Source organism: Condylura cristata, unplaced genomic scaffold (genome assembly GCF_000260355.1).
Source record: "Condylura cristata isolate star-nosed mole 26May11 unplaced genomic scaffold, ConCri1.0 scaffold00017, whole genome shotgun sequence".
Lineage (NCBI taxonomy): Eukaryota > Metazoa > Chordata > Mammalia > Eulipotyphla > Talpidae > Condylura > Condylura cristata.
This window is the reverse complement of record NW_004567118.1, coordinates 2,919,190-2,934,894: the sequence shown is the minus strand read 5'-3', so window position 1 is coordinate 2,934,894 and position 15,705 is coordinate 2,919,190. Positions and strand designations below refer to the sequence as shown.

The following is a 15,705-nucleotide window of genomic DNA, read 5'->3' as shown; positions in this document are numbered from 1 at the left end:
GGGAGGCTGCCTGTGTCTGTGCCCACAGCCCTGAGCCAACCTGGTGCCCCTACCCTGGCCTTCCCTCCCTTCAGCATTTTTGCTTTTCTTTGACCCAAGGCCCCGGCTCTAGCTGCCAGGCCAGCAGTTTATTTGTGAAATTCTCGCCTCGTCTCAAATCTCCCAGGTACCTTACTCGTAGGAGCCCAGGCAGCCCTGCAGGCTACCCAGCACCCAGCGTGTGAGGGACTTGGGGGCCTGGCCCCAGCTCCCCTCCCCACACAGAGCCTGGGGAAGGGGCCTCAGCGTCTGTCCACCACACCCTCCTCTCCAAGCTGCTCTCCATGGCTCAGCAGCCCGCTGTAAGTGGAAAGTGCTGAGGTAGCAGGGAGCAAGGAGATGCCAGGCCATCCAGGCAGGCGGAGGGCAGGCCACCTTGGCCTCCCAACTGCCATGGGGACTAGGCAAGCGCCCACATTCTTTCTCAGTGCCTCCCTCTCTGTCTCTGCCCCCTGAGGCTCTGGGCAGAGGCCGCGTAGGAATGTGAGCGGCAGGCTGCCAGCTCCAGGAGGGACGCTGTTCACCGTGTTTCTTACCTGCCACCCTGAGACCCAGTAACAGGCCCTGGGGTTCTCCCCACCTGGCTCCTCCGACAGTCTGGTAAATGAGCTCCTTTAGCCTCTGTTCTGTCACTCACAAAGGGAATCCCAGGCAGAGCAGATATGTGGAGTCAGTGGAACAGAACTGAATCAAGGGTCCTGAAATAAACGCTAAAATTTATGAATTCAGTTATTTTCCACAGAGGTGCCAAAGTAGTTCAGTGGAGAGAGAACTTCTTTTCAACAAATGGTATGAATAGAATGGGGGGATCCAAATACTGAAGAACAGATCTGGACTGTAACCCCCCGCTGTGTACAAAAACTAAGTCCGAATGGATCATAACCCTAAATAAGAGTTAAAACTAGACCACTGATGGAAATCATAGGTGAGCATCTCCGTGACCTGCATTAGGCAATGATTTAGGTATGTTAGGGTTGTTTTGGGTATAACCCCAAAACAAAAGCACATAAAAAAAAAGAGAAAAGATAAGTTTGGCCTTTAGCAACATTCAAAATATTTGTGCTTCAGAGGACAGAGCGAAGACAATCTGCCCTCTGGGAGAACATGTTTGAGTCAAATCTCTGAATAGGGGCTTGTATCTAGGACACAAACCTTACCATTCAAAAAACAAACACATCAATTTTAAGATGGACAAAGCATTTCAATAAACATGTCTCTAAAGAAGATATCAAAGTCCAGTAAGCTCATGAAAAGATGTTCAAAGTCATTTGCTGCTGGGGGTATAAGTCAGACCACAAAGAGATGCCGCACCAGGCCCAATACAATGCCCTGAGCAGCAAGGAATGGAGAAAAGGGTCCTGCTGGGGAAGGGGGAAGGGGTGAGGGAAGGCGGCCTGACAGGTCTTCCAAGTGTCCCAGAATCCCCTCAGCCCCAGCAATCCCACTCCTCGGGGATTCTGCTCAAGATGATGAAAACAAGTGCAAGGAAGAGCCCCCGAATGGGATAACCCCAGTGCCCACTAGTTGGTGACTGGATGAACAAAAGAGGGGCTCTGCCCTGTGTGGCACTCGGCTAGAAAGAGCTGAGCCCTGCAGCTCTGTCCACGCAGCTCAGAAGCACGCTAAGGAGGCAGACGAGGCTGCGTGGACATGCGAGCCACTCCGGGAGGTGGTTAGAATGGACAAATCGAGAGTCAGAGGGGGCTGGCGCTGCTGGATGGGGATGGGGTTTAAATGGGTACAGAGCTGGATTGGAATTTTGTGCCATGTGGGTCACCTCCCTGGCTGGGAATCGAACTCGTGCTGCAGTGGCAGTGGACAGCTTCACAGTGCTGCACCTTAACCCCTCGCACCACCGGGAGGGCTCCTGGTTGTGCACTTTCAATTGGTAAACTACAATCTGCATCAGTAAATTGAGGTACAGGGACTGGGAGGCCAAACACTCCTCAGACAGAAATTCCCCCTTAGTCTGGCTCAAAGTCACTGGACTGCTGGGTCATGGGCTAACCAGAACTCTCAAGACCTGCTGGGCTCCGGCTGCCCGGCTGCCTGGCTGCCTCCAGCCCAGCCATCTAAGTGGAACTGACTGGAAACAGCTGAGGAAGATGTGGGACATTCCAGAAGCCTGGGATGCGGTTGGGGGACAGGATGGGTCCATTGCTCGTGTTTTTAAAGGACACGTCCTTTATCTGATCCTCTTCCTGTGAAATCCCGGGACCCTAGACATCTGCCAAGCACATCTGTGTCCCTTGTCCAGGGAATGCCTGTCTCCTTTTGAGGCCCTCACCAGTGTGGGAGAGGGTGGCTTTGGGCCTGCTGCACATCATAGAGACAGAGGCCAATTCATGAACACCTTCAGCACCCCGCTCTGCCCTGGCCTGCCTTGGAGACCTGGATGGGACGGCACCTCTGCCCTGGGAGCCCTAGGTGGGAGGGGCACAGGCTGCTGCTCAAATGGGAATGAGCTGCCTGCCCACCAGCCTACCCCAGGCTTGTCCTAGGTGTGGGCTGCTCCCTGCTGGTCAGACAGGGAAGGGCTAGTGCCAGATAGGTGGGATCCTGACAGGCAACTGGATTGGCAGAGCAGGGGGACGAGACCCTGGAGGACCATGCACAGGCAGGGGCCGGCTGTGTGCCCTGGAGGGAGGGGAGCCAGGGGGGCAGCCCATCCAGCTTGTCTCACCAACATTGGTGTAAAAGTAATAAATGTGTCACAGGGTAAAAGTGTTACAGGGCACCCCGGTGTGAACTGGGCTGCCTGTCTGGGGGGGCCTCACCCGCATGCTTAAAATTTAGTTGTACTGCAGGCGCACACAAAAGGGTCAATCATGGGTTTATTTACAAAAAGGGAAAGGAAAAGGAACAGCCCAGGGCAAGAGAGGGATACAAGGTAACTGGAATATCTTACTGGCTCGGCTGACTTGGAGCTCTAGTCAGAAACTAACTGAAAACCCCTTCACGCGGTCCGGAGAGCCGTTGGAAAATGGCGCCTATTTATTCCCCTGAGCCCCATAATACCTGCTTAGCTCCACCCTTGGGCCCACGCAGTTCTCTCCCTGGTACTGCTGGGAGTTGTAGTTTCCCGTCGCTGGAGTAGGGGTGGGGTCCACAAGACTCCGCAGAGTTCCTCTAGGACACCCTTCCTGGTAACAGGGAAGTACGTCTGAGTATCCCACCCAGAGCAACCACTGTTTACAGTTCTTTATTTTTTTTCCCCCAGGGTAAAAGCCAGAGCTGCAGGGGTGGTGAGAGGATTCACTAGAGACAGAGTGGGGAAACAGAACAATAAAGCACACTGCTGAGAGGAGCAGTGAGTGAGACAGGAGAGGTCTGCTGCACCATGTGGGTCAGTTCCCTGGCCGGGGATCGAAATTGCAGTGAAGTGGCTGTGGCTAGTTCTGTGCTTTAACCCGTTGCCCCACCAGGGAGGGCCCCAGAGTCTTTCTTTAAAAACACACAAATGGGAGATACTATACCCAGAGGTCTGACCCTTTATAAAAAAGTATGTAGATTGTAGAACTTTCCCATTAACTACTAGCCTAGCACCTCATCTTTCCTCATGCCTGGTGTTTCTGTCGGCACCTTAATTTCTTTAATCAGCCTCTTGCAGGCCACAAAGTTCCCAGCCCAGTGGGGAAGGTGAGAAAAGAGTGGGACTTGCCTGGAGCATCAGGGAGGCAGCCCCAGTGTCCATGAGTTCAGGACACCCTCTGGAGGGGCTCCAATCTACTGCCCCTGCCAACAAGTCTCCACCACTCTGGAAGAAGCCCTCTGAGCCTGACAGTGGGCCTGCAGCCTAGTGTCCCCTAAGATCCAGAAGTCCTCGTACAGTGCCCTCGGAGGAGATTCTGACAGATCTCACCTGGAACAAAACGTGTCTGGAGGGGCAGTTGGGGAAGGGGTGCTGGACGGGGGTGGAGAAGAGCCCAGCGGTTGGGAGGGGCCACCATGAGGGCACATCTCCCTGGGCCTGTGTTGGAGTCGCGCTCCCTGACAACCTGCTGCACAGAGCTGAACGGGAGCTGGGGCTGCCACCCTGAGGAGCTGCTCCCTGAGCTGGGAACCGGCTGCTGGCTTGTGTCTGCGAGTGAGGGCAGGATGGCAAACTCTGTGGACTCCGTTGTTTTAAGATTTATTGCTAGAGACGAACTCCGGCCACAGTGGCAGGCGATAGCTTGATAGCACTATCAATTAAGAAACAAAGATGTGAGGCTGTAACCCCTGCGCCTCCAGGGAGGCCCTCCCTTGCTCTTTCAATCCCAGCTCTGGGTTCTTGAGACTGGCAACTCTTCTCTGACCCCTTCCCTGTTCCTGGGCTGCTTCACTCAGGTCTGACAATCTGAAACAATCTACCTCTGCCAGCAAAAGGACTCAATCTTTTTAGAAAACCATCTTTCTATAGGGCTTGTCACTCCCTGCTACCGCACAGCCCCGCTCACTCAACCCCTCCCTACCCAGTGAAGCAGCCTGAGAAGTTACAACACTTGGAGATGCATAGCCAGAACACTGGCCTGGGGGCTTGGGGGTCCAGACCGAACCTGCTGGCCTTTTGGTTACTGGTCATTGATCTTGTCCTAGCCACCTCCTTTCCCTTTAGAAGAGGAGAAATGGGCCTGCTGTGGTGGCACAGTGGGTTAGGAGGCAGCACTGCAAGCTGGCCACAGCCACTTCAGTGGGAGTTCCATCTCCGGCCCCCGGAGGTGACCCAAATGGCGCAACAGACCTCTCCTGTCTCCCCGCTGCTTCCCTCACAGTGTACTTCATTGATCGCGTGTTCTGCTCCCCACTGTGTCTCCGGTGAAGCCTCTCACCAGCCCTGCACCTCTGGCTGTGGTCTGGAGTATCACTTGCTTGGTGCTGTACTGGGGCATTTGGGCAGCCCAAGAGGCACCTCCTGTTGCATCCTTTGTTGTGTTTATGAATCAGATCCTGGCCGATAGTTTGGCTGCTGATGTCCAAAGGAAGCCGCCACCTACGCACGTGGCCCATTGTTCAGAAGAGGAGCAGCACTTCCTCAGCGCGGGAAGACACCATTATAGTGGACAGTACTGGACATGACTTTGGGCAAACGGCCACTATTGGCCTCAGCAACTCTTGTTTTTGCCTGATTTATCAAATACATAAATCCCTGCGCTGTTCCCTAAGCCTGAGCAGTCTTGCATTTGTGTGCTGCTGAAGAACTCAGACAATGCCCAGTAAAGTATTTGGGCAGAGGGGCGTTGGCCAGTTTGGCCTCCTCTCTGCCCTGCATCAAAAGGTCATTTGTTTATGGAAGCCTTGGGCTGGACGCCCTTGTATTTCTTCAGGCATCACAAATATAATGTAAATCTTTACATAAGTGACGCCAGGTCTTCCCCAGAGAGGGCTCGCAGTCAGTGCCGTACACAGTAGACTCCAAGTATTTGCTGGAAGGAAGAAAAGTGACGTGCAAGTGAAAGCCTGCCGCACCCCAAGAAGCATGTGGCCGACAGCAGGTCAGAGCTGGCTCTGACCTGCTAAGCCTCCGGGTCACGTGCTCCCGCACCAAGCGCGTGAGGAGACGCGCCGGGCCAGCCCGGGACCCGGAAGCGGGTCTCCCCGCGGCGGGCCGGTGCGGCCCCTTCAGGGTCACGTGGCCCGAGGCCCGCAGCTGATTGGCCGCGGCCCGCCCCGCCCCCTGGCCGAGTCCCAAGTTGGGGCCGAGGCCAGGCTGAAACCGCTGGACCATGGCAGCGGGGGCGGGGGCGGTGGCCGCGGTTCTGGGGCTCCTGCTCCTGGCCGGGCCGGGGAGCTCGGCCGGGGACGAAGCCCGGGAGGCGGACGCCGTGCGAGCGCTGCTGGTTCGGCTTCTGGGCCCCGGGCCGGCGGCCGGCTTCTCCGTGTCGGTGGAGCGCGCCCTGGCGGCCGAGTCCGGCCTGGACACCTACCGCCTGAGCGGCGGCGGCGCGGGGGCGCGCGTGCAGGTGCGGGGCTCCACGGGCGTGGCGGCCGCCGCGGGGCTGCACCGCTACCTGCGCGACTTCTGCGGCTGCCACGTGGCCTGGTCGGGGTCCCAGCTGCGCTTGCCGCGGCCGCTGCCCGCGGTGCCCGAGGAGCTGACGGAGGCCACGCCCAACAGGTATGGGGCCGACGCCGCCTCGTGGCCCCGACGCCCTCCCGCTGCGCCGCACCTGCCAGTCACTGAAGTCCCCGCCCCAGGGCGCCCCAGGCTGGTCCTACCGATACCTGTGAAGCTAAGGAAGGAAACTGGGCGAGGGTCGCAGGAGTCTGGCCTCAAATCCTAGGCCCCTTTCTAAAAGCTGTAGGGCCTCGAGCGAGACGCTGGACCTCACAATGGACACCCACTGGGCCACGTGGGTTGTTAGGCTTTGCAGAATGATGGGTGCAGCCTGTGGTGCTGCTTGGTGATCAGTAAACGTTTCTCCTTTCTTTTCCCACCGCTTCAAAGATGCTTCTGTTACTTTGCTGCTCAGGAAGTCAGGCCCGGACCCTCCAGGTTGTTCCACCAAAGAAGCTGTTAGCCAGTGGCTCAGTACTTTTTTCTTTTTTAAAATCTTAAGATCTATTTATTTATGCATACAGAACTGGGGTACAGGCCAGAGCTGCAGGGGCGTGAGAGGATTCACCAGCGATCGAGTAGGGAGAACAGGTTGATGGAGAAGCACACAGCTGAGGGGAGCAGCGGGCGGTCAGGAGAGGGCTGCCACCACTGAGTCAGCTCCCTGGTTGGGGAGCAAACTGAAGCAGCTGTGGCTCTCTTGCAGTGCTGCACTTTAACCCATTGCGCCACCAGGGAGGGACAGAGGGAGGGTCGGCGCCGCTCCCTAGTAGCAGATGAAGGAAGGTTATCTAGGAAACAAAGGGCATTGGGTGTGAGAAGGGTTCTTCATTCTTGGGCAGAGGGCACTGCTCAGTCCAGGAGCAATCAATCATCTGGAGTTGTTTTCTACTATGTCACTAATTTGAAACATTCTGCCGGCCTATTTCAGACACTGGTGTTATCAGCTTCCTTCAAAGGAACAGAAATATCTTGTTAAGCACCAGCAGCCCATGACCTGGGCCCTGAGGGCTGTGGTGCAGCGGGTTCGGGGCAGGGTCCCTGCCTTCTTGGCCCAGGCCCAGCTTAGGGAATGTGGTTGTCAACAGGTCTCTGTTTTCGCTCTTGCCCTGCAAGGCGGTGGGTGATGTGTCGTATCCATGCATTAGTCTGTGGAGAGGGGGACACCCCCTTTCAGAACATGGGGCAGCTGTACCACATAGCACTTAAACAGTGCAGAGAACAGAGGCTCTGGAAGAGGAGGATGGCCACAGAATATGCTCCAAATGTCTGACACTACAGGTCCCTCGAGGAGAGTTGGGGGCAGGTGTGTGGGCACCTCAGAAGCTCAGGTAGCCTGGGTGTCTCAGCTTTACCAGGAGTGGATCCCGGAGTGAAGCAGTAGAGGGCTACACTGGTTAATTGGCTCTGGGTTAAGTGGGGGACTTCCCCGGGCCAGTCCACTTAGCTCTTCAGAGGTGGGGGACATCCTGGATGCACCAGCCTGTGCTTCCGCCCACAGGTACCGCTATTACCAAAACGTGTGCACACAGAGCTACTCCTTCGTGTGGTGGGACTGGGCGCGCTGGGAGCAGGAGATTGACTGGATGGCGCTGAACGGCATCAACCTGGCACTGGCCTGGAATGGCCAGGAGGCTATCTGGCGACGGGTGTGTTCCCCCATCTTCCCCCTACCCCACACACAGACAGTAGGGGCTCCAGAAGTGTCTGTGGTATGCACGACGGTTCCCAGCTTCCAGGGACTTCACCCCAGCATGCAGCTGTGAAGTTCAGAAAGCCTAGACTCCTGTTCCACCCTTGCTGCTCCTGTAGATTCTACAGCTCTTGAGCTGCTGCATCCCCCACTTCCTTACTCATGACCCAGCCAGCCTCTCACCCGTTGCCTGGACCCCCACAGGAACCTCTGTGGCAGGGTTCCTTGCTTCCCACATTCCACCAGGGTGTCCTTTCCAATATGCAAATATGGCCGCTCAACTCATTACCTTCAGGTCTCCCCCAGCCTGGGAGCTGGACCCTGTGGGCCCTGACAGCCCTGGGGCTGCTTAAGCTCTGCAGAGGGGTCCGTGTCCACCCTTCTAGCCAGCCTTGCTCCATGGAGCTTCCTAAGACCCCTCCCCTTTAGAGGCTGCCCTTTGTGCCTCACCTCACCTGTGGACCAAGGAGACCCGGTAGGCCCACTGTCCCCAGGTCTGCCCTCTGGGACTGTGGGCTCCTTCCAGGTGAGGTCCATTGTGTTAGTGACCCTGGCACAGAGAGGAGATGAGCAAACGTTTGCTGCAGACATGAATCAATGAAGGAGATGCGTGTGTTTGTGTGTGGGGGACTGCCCTCCTCAGGTGTACCTGGCCTTGGGACTGAACCAGCTAGAGATCGACGAGTACTTCACTGGGCCCGCCTTCCTGGCTTGGGGGCGCATGGGCAATCTGCACACCTGGGGTGGCCCCCTGTCCAACTCCTGGCACCTCAAGGAGCTTTATCTGCAGGTAAAAGGATGGGGAAGGACCCGGGCAAAGTTGGAGATGCCAGTCGGGCCCAGGGCGGGGTGGGGTTCGGTCCACCTCAGGCTCGTAACTTACTCTGTGCCCTGGGGGAGAGAAGGGGCTCCCACCTCAGAGGCCACGCTCACCGGCTGACTGTCCCACCCCTTTCCTCCCAGCACCGGATCCTGGAGCGGATGCGTTCATTCGGCATGACCCCGGTGCTGCCCGCCTTTGCAGGGCACATCCCCCAGGCGCTCACCAGGTGAGGCCGTGCTCGTACCCCCACGCAGCTGGGCTTGATTGAAAGGAAAACTGCAGCTCTCAGTGCAGGCCTGCGCTGGATTCCTGGTTTTACCTAATAGCCAAGTGACTGCTCTGGGCCTCCGTTTCCTCCCATGTAAAAGATACTGGCTTAGTGCAGAGTCTGAGCAAACAGTAGGTTTAGGGGTTCAGTATGGTTCCTGCTCCTCTGTGCTAAGAGCGCCCCTCCTTCAAGAAGCCTTTGTCAGAGGATGGGGATGAGTGTTGCTCACCACTCACTCCATACCGGAGAGCACCAGCTTCCCACCACTCACAGGTCAGCACGTGCTGCTGGCCTCACGGGCCACTCCTTCCCACCCCGACGCATAGCAGGAGCCTTATCAGTCAGTGAACATTTGTCTGGCTCTGTGCTGGGCCCTGGGGAGGCCCAGCCCTGGTGGGAGATGGCGTGAGTGTATGTGGGCCCACTTCTCGGGCAGGGTCACTTCTGCCTGGGGAAGAGGGGCAGCAAGGGCTCAGGGCAGACGCAGTGCTGAGCCAGGTCTTGAAAAATAAGCATTGCTTACTTTGGCCAGGGAGTGCAGGAGGGAGAGAAGCAAAAGCTTAAAGCTTCTGGAGGTGAAACTTAAAGGGTGTCGGGGAGTAACCAGGTACATAAGCAGGGGGTGAGAGGACAGGCCCCCAGGCACGGGGACCTGGCACATGCAGGGGTGCGGTGGCACGAGAGACCAGGCGGCTTCTGGGGACCACAGACTACTCGGGGGGCTGGCCATGAGCGCGTGTCAGCCTCCAGGGTGTGTGTGCGCTGTCTCCTCTCTCTGCTAGGGTGTTCCCTCGGATCAATGTCACCCAGATGGGCAGCTGGGGACACTTCAACTGCTCCTACTCCTGCTCCTTTCTCCTGGCTCCACAAGACCCCCTCTTCCCCATCATCGGGAGCCTCTTCCTGAGGGAGCTGACCAAAGAATTTGGCACAGATCACATCTACGGGGCTGACACTTTCAACGAGATGCAGCCGCCCTCCTCAGAGCCTTCCTACCTGGCTGCAGCCACTGCTGCTGTCTACCAGGCCATGATTGCAGGTTCGGTGCCGTGGGGAAGTGGGTTAAGGAGTCTCCCCTCAGTGGATGGGGGTGGTGGAGGTCAGTAGGGGTGGGAGGAGGAGCTGGAATCGTTAACACCTCACTGCTTCACTGCACTTCCGGTTTACCAAGCATGTGTCCACAGAGCCATCACATTTAATCCCTGAGCTCTGGACCTGGACAGCCTGCTTGGTCCCTGGCACTGCCCCCTCTGCCTGTGTGACCGCGGTCGTTCCGTCCCTCCCAGGGTCTCAGTTGCCTCAGCTGTAGAATGGGGCTGCTGCCGGGGGAGGAAGCTGCCTAGCCCAGGCAGTGTCATTAAGTGCTAGCTCCTGAAAATGTCGCATTCTGCCTCTTGCTACCACCAAGCTGAGGTCGGTGGTACAGGCCAGAGATTATAGGAGGTGCTCAACGCTACGGTGCCCTTCTTGACCCCAGTGTTCTTTCCTGCTGTTTTCGGGGGAGGGTTGGCAAGGGGCTAGTCAGGTGCAGCTGGGCAGGGAGGCCTCTGCGTCAGCAGGGAAGGAACAGACTGGCTCGGCTTCCTCAGCTGCGTTGCTGCAGGTATGACCAGGACCAGCGGCCCCTCTGCCAGCCCCTGTGACCGGGCCCAGGAATCCACAGAATTCCTGGAATCCACGTTTTAACCTCCCCTCTGGGCAAGTTCTGATTTTTTCAAAAGTTTGCACTGTCCGGAGCTCACCATGGGAGGAGATAGGCAGTGCCCTGGAATGCCCTGCTGGCTGGGGGCTGGGGGACCAGTGTCCTGCGGCAGTCTCTGGAATCTCTGGACCTCGGTTTCTTCATCTGTAGAAGGGGGTAAACATTCCCCTGGCCGCTTCACCTCTCACCTCCTTGTTTCTGTCTCCCCCGCCCCCGCCTCAACCACAGTGGACCCTGATGCCACATGGCTGCTCCAAGGCTGGCTCTTCCAGCATCAGCCCCAGTTCTGGGGGCCTGCCCAGGTGGGAGCTGTGCTGGGAGCCGTCCCCCGTGGCCGGCTCCTACTTCTGGACCTTTTCGCTGAGAGCCAGCCTGTGTACATCCGCACGGCCTCCTTCCAGGGCCAGCCCTTCATCTGGTGCATGCTGCACAACTTTGGAGGCAACCATGGCCTGTTTGGGGCCCTGGAGAGCGTGAACCAAGGCCCTGCAGCTGCCCGCCTCTTCCCCAATTCCACCATGGTAGGCACCGGCATGGCCCCTGAGGGCATCGAGCAGAATGAAGTGGTCTATGCCCTCATGGCCGAGTTGGGCTGGCGGAAGGGCCCTGTGCAAGATTTGGGGGCCTGGGTGACCAGCTTTGCCAGCCGGAGGTACGGGGTCTCCCACGGGGACACAGAGGCAGCGTGGAGACTACTTCTTAGGAGTGTCTACAACTGTTCGGGCGAGGCCTGCAGAGGGCACAACCACAGCCCTCTGGTCAGGCGGCCTTCCCTACAGATGGTTACCACCGTCTGGTACAACCGATCAGATGTATTTGAGGCCTGGCGGCTGCTGCTCACAGCTACTCCCACCCTTGCCACCAGCCCGACCTTCCGCTATGACCTGCTGGATGTGACCCGCCAGGCGGTCCAGGACCTGGTCAGCTTGTACTATGAGGAGGCGAGGACCGCCTACCTGCGAAAGGATCTGGTTTCCCTCTTGAGGGTGGGGGGCATCTTGGTCTATGAACTGCTGCCCGCGCTGGACAAGGTTCTGGCTAGTGACAGCCGCTTCCTGCTGGGCAGCTGGCTGGAGAAGGCCCGGATGGTAGCGGTCAGTGAGACTGAGGCCCGTGTCTATGAGCAGAATAGCCGCTACCAGCTCACCCTGTGGGGACCAGTGGGCAACATCCTAGACTATGCCAACAAGCAGCTGGCAGGACTAGTGGCCAACTACTACACCCCCCGCTGGCAGCTCTTCATGGAGACCTTGGTGGAGAGCCTGGCCCAAGGCGTCCCCTTCCAACAGCGCCTGTTTGACCAGAAAGCCTTGGAGCTGGAGCAGGCCTTTGTCCTAAGCACACAGAGGTATCCCAGCCAGCCCGTCGGTGACACTGTGCAACTGGTCAAGGAGCTATTCCTCAAATATTACCCCCGGTGGGTGGCTGCCTCCTTATGACAGATTAACGAGTACTAGGCCAAACTCCAGGCCCAGGCGGGTTCATGGGCCTAGAGAGGGCAGATGCCACAAGAGGTCCCTAGCCTCCTGGGTGAAGGAACTAAGACTTGCTGGTGGGGTCAAGCATGGGCAGCAGCCCTCCACACCCTGAAGGTGAGCTCACAGGAGTGTGTTAATACAGCTTAATAAACTGATGAATCACTGGGCCTGTCTGTGAGAATGTCACTGCCACAAAAACTGGGAGGACTTGGGGCTTAACATGGGCACCGCTGTTAGTTGACACAGTTGTCTCCTTGCCGCATTCTACACATTAATCCTAACCTCTGAACTTTGAACTGACCATCCCCTCCCAAAACACTGCCACCCTCAGTGGCATGCTGAGTACTGTATCTCCAATGGGGCAGAGGTAGATTCCAGGAGATGTGCCAGGGGCAAATTGCCCACATGGGATTCTACCCCTCCTGCTTGCAAAACTTTGCCGGCTGACGCAGGAAGAAGGGGGTTCTTTGAATAATAGGTCAGGGACTGAGTGCTTAGCCTTGAGGTTGCACTGAAGACACAACAAGGGGTGGGGACCCCAGAAGGCAGGGGCGGGGCAAAGCAGGTGATAACCTCCGCTATAGAACAGAGCCCAGCACTTCAGGGACCTTGGCACACTCGCTCCAATGGACCGCAAAGTGGTGCTCATCACCGGCTGTTCCTCCGGCGTCGGCCTCCACCTTGCCCTGCGCCTGGCATCGGACCCATCCCGGAGTTTCAAAGGTATGAGTGGACCTGGATGGCAAAAAGGCCCGTGGGCCAACGGGGGGCCTACATAGGGAATTGAGATCCTTTTCACTGCCAAACCTCCAGTATATGCCACGCTGAGGGACCTGAGCACGCAGGGGCCGCTGTGGGAGGCTGCCCGTGCCCTAGGATGCCCTCCTGACTCCCTGGAGACGCTGCAGTTGGACGTGAAGGATGCCGAGTCCATAGCTGCTGCTCGGGCACGGGTGACCGAGGGCCGTGTGGACGTGCTGGGTGAGCCTCCTGGCGACACAGGCCTGCTGGGGATCCTTCCCAAGGAGCTTGAGGGGGCCAGCAACGGCGCGAGCGCCCGTGTGTGTGTGTGTGTGTGTGTGTGTGTGTGTGTGTGTGTGAAGGGCGCTGCCTAAGGGGGGCTGGTTGGCCTCTTCTCCCCGGCAGTGTGTAACGCTGGCCGGGGTTTGATGGGGCCACTGGAGATGTACCCGGAGAGCGCTGTGGCCTCCGTGATGGACGTGAACTTGATGGGGACCGTGAGGATGCTACAGGCCTTCCTGCCTGACATGAAGCGGCGCCACTCGGGCCACATTTTGGTGACTGGGAGCTCAGGCGGATTGATGGGTGAGAGGCCAGTGGCGGTGGGAGACGGGGCCAGTTGAAGGGCTGGGGTGTAATCAGAAGGGGCCAGGCCTGATGAAAAGAGCACTAGACAACAGTGGGCGCCTGGGGCTCTTGGGAGACTCCTTCCTGGATGTTCCTCAGCACTTTCATCTCCCCTCAAAGGGCTGCCTTTTGGCCCAGTTTACTGCGCCAGCAAGTTCGCCCTGGAAGGCCTGTGTGAGAGTCTGGCAATTCAGCTGCTGCCTTTCGGAGTCCAGTGAGTACCGCCCTACCCTAGAGCCCTCAGAACCCCAACTCTGGGGACTTCAGCCCCTACTAGTTGGAGCTATTCTCAGGTGTTCTCCCTGGCCCCTCCCCACTGCCCGCAGGTTTGTCGGGCACATTACCGTCTTACAGGGTCCTGGGGACCTGTTACCTCCCTTCCCCTGCCGACCTAGCGGGTGAGACGTTAAAGCCCAAAGCGGTTAGAGAGTGAATGGCCCAAGGTCACAAGTCAAGTGACCAGCCAGGTTCGAATTCTGGCGCTAGAGTCGTCTCAAAAGGTTGTACGTTTGAGCGAAGCCACAGCCACACTTACCTGCAGATCGTTCCCAGGCTCCCGCGGCGGTCGGGCTCTGGCCTCCGCCCACGCTGCCCACGCATCGCTGAACTTGCCGCTTTCCTGTCCACAGCATGAGCCTCATCGAGTGCGGCCCGGTGCGCACCGCCTTCCTGGACAAGCAGGAGGGCGACCCCCGCGGGTCGCTGGACGCTGTGGATCCCGAGACGCGCAAACTCTTCACCACCTATCAGCGCCACTGCGAGCGGACCATGCGCGAGAGGGCGCAGGACCCCAAGGAGGTGGCCGAGGTGGGTGCCGAGCGGGTGGGCTGCGGAGAGGGGCGGCTGGCGAGTCGCGCGCCCGGCCCTGCCCTGCTACACTTCCTCCCACCGCCGCAGGTGTTTGTCACCGCGCTGCGCGCCCAGCGGCCAGCGCTGCGCTATTTCACCTCCGAGGGCTTCCTGCCTCTGTTGCGGCTGCGCCTCTCCGACCCCAGCGGCCTCAGCTACATCCATGCCATGCATCGAAAACTGTCTGCTGATCCTCTGGCCGATGACCCCAAGGGCGCCCCGGCTGAGACCGGGGACGGAGCGGGGGCCGGGGCGGGGGCGGGGGCGGGGGCCGGGGCCGAGGGACCATGAGCTAGGTGCTCCTCCTGCTGCTCTGCAATAAAGGCTTGGTCAATCGCCCCATCTCTCCAAGTCTCCCTTGCGCCCCGGGGGGTGTGCGATTCTGGGGGCGGGGTGGCCTAGTGGCTGCATAACCTTACACAACTGATATGCCCAGGGAGGGGTGATCACAAAAGATCATACTAGCCAGGAATATTTTTACCTGCATGGAAACTGAGATTCAGGAAGAGGGAGGAGACAACTCAGTCTACCTCAGCCTGCACAATGGCTGTCCCTGAACAACTGGTCACCTCCCACCTCAAGGTCTTTGAACTGGCTGTCCCCTTTGTCTGCCTCACTCCCCTCCACTGCATCTTCCTTTAGGGCTTTGCCGAGTTCTTGCAACCCTGTCTAAGGTAGCATTTTCTTCCTCCACTTGTAGCCCCCTGACCTGGTTTTATTTTTCCACTATAGCACTTATTGCCAATAGTGCTGTATTTATCGGCTTATTGACTATTGTTATAACTTTCCCAAAGATTTTTATTTATGCATACAAGAACTGGGTACAAATCAGAGGTGCAGTTGGGGGGGGCGGGGGTGATGGTGGTGAGAGGATTCACCAGAGACAGAATAGGGGGCAAAACAGGCAGATTGACTGAAACGCACTGCTGAGGGGAGCAGCGGGTGGGACATGGGAGGTCTGCTGCACCATGTGGGTCAGCTCCCTGGCTGCGGACTGAACTGTTGCTGGGATAGCTTCACAGTGCTGCGCTTTATCACAATGCTGCGCTTTAATGGATTGTGCCACAGGAAGGGCACTAGATTTGTTTATAGCCTTCACTCTCTATTCCTAGGCACATAGCGATCTAAGCTTCAGGAAGGCAGAAACTTTGTTTTGTTCACTGATGGATCCCTTGAACCTAAATCTGTTCCTGAAGATAGGAAGTAAACACACATTTATTAATAAAAGTGACATGTGTGACTAGGTGTTCAGGGCATTTTTGCACAGTTTTCATTTTGCTTCTTCAACTTTAAAACCTAATTTAATATGCCTCCTGAAAGCAGCCAGAGTCCATTCTTTTTTTTTTTTGAGGTGGATATTTTCTTTTCTTTTTTTTTATTACAAACGTTTATTTTTACATCATTTTGTACATTTTTTTTCCATCTCAATTGTAATCCCCGCGGGTTTC

The 15,705-nt window shown here is 57.4% G+C and overlaps 2 protein-coding genes across 2 annotated transcripts; both read left to right on the top strand.

Annotated features, from left to right (window-relative positions):
• Nucleotides 1-5,736: 5,736 nt before the first annotated feature.
• Nucleotides 5,737-12,207, top strand: NAGLU (N-acetylglucosaminidase, alpha). Its single transcript, XM_004684948.2, has 6 exons — nucleotides 5,737-6,136; nucleotides 7,578-7,725; nucleotides 8,413-8,559; nucleotides 8,733-8,818; nucleotides 9,643-9,899; nucleotides 10,791-12,207. The coding sequence occupies exons 1-6, from the start codon at nucleotides 5,745-5,747 to the stop codon at nucleotides 11,999-12,001; spliced, it is 2,241 nt and encodes a 746-aa protein (XP_004685005.1). The 5' UTR covers nucleotides 5,737-5,744; the 3' UTR covers nucleotides 12,002-12,207.
• A 68-nt stretch (nucleotides 12,208-12,275) lies between these two features.
• HSD17B1 (hydroxysteroid (17-beta) dehydrogenase 1) lies at nucleotides 12,276-14,548 on the top strand. The gene is made up of 6 exons (XM_004684947.2): nucleotides 12,276-12,763; nucleotides 12,854-13,021; nucleotides 13,187-13,366; nucleotides 13,529-13,622; nucleotides 14,038-14,215; nucleotides 14,306-14,548. The coding sequence occupies exons 1-6, from the start codon at nucleotides 12,667-12,669 to the stop codon at nucleotides 14,546-14,548; spliced, it is 960 nt and encodes a 319-aa protein (XP_004685004.2). The 5' UTR covers nucleotides 12,276-12,666.
• Nucleotides 14,549-15,705: the final 1,157 nt, after the last annotated feature.

Coding starts and splice junctions, on each gene's coding strand:
- HSD17B1 (XM_004684947.2), top strand. CDS start 12,667: ATGGACCGCAAAGTGGTGCTCATCACCGGCTGTTCCTCCGGCGTCGGC. Junction 13,022..13,186: donor GGGCCGTGTGGACGTGCTGG/GTGAGCCTCCTG, acceptor TCTCCCCGGCAG/TGTGTAACGCTGGCCGGGGT. Junction 14,216..14,305: donor ACCCCAAGGAGGTGGCCGAG/GTGGGTGCCGAG, acceptor CCACCGCCGCAG/GTGTTTGTCACCGCGCTGCG.
- NAGLU (XM_004684948.2), top strand. CDS start 5,745: ATGGCAGCGGGGGCGGGGGCGGTGGCCGCGGTTCTGGGGCTCCTGCTC. Junction 8,560..8,732: donor TCAAGGAGCTTTATCTGCAG/GTAAAAGGATGG, acceptor CTTTCCTCCCAG/CACCGGATCCTGGAGCGGAT. Junction 8,819..9,642: donor ATCCCCCAGGCGCTCACCAG/GTGAGGCCGTGC, acceptor TCTCTCTGCTAG/GGTGTTCCCTCGGATCAATG.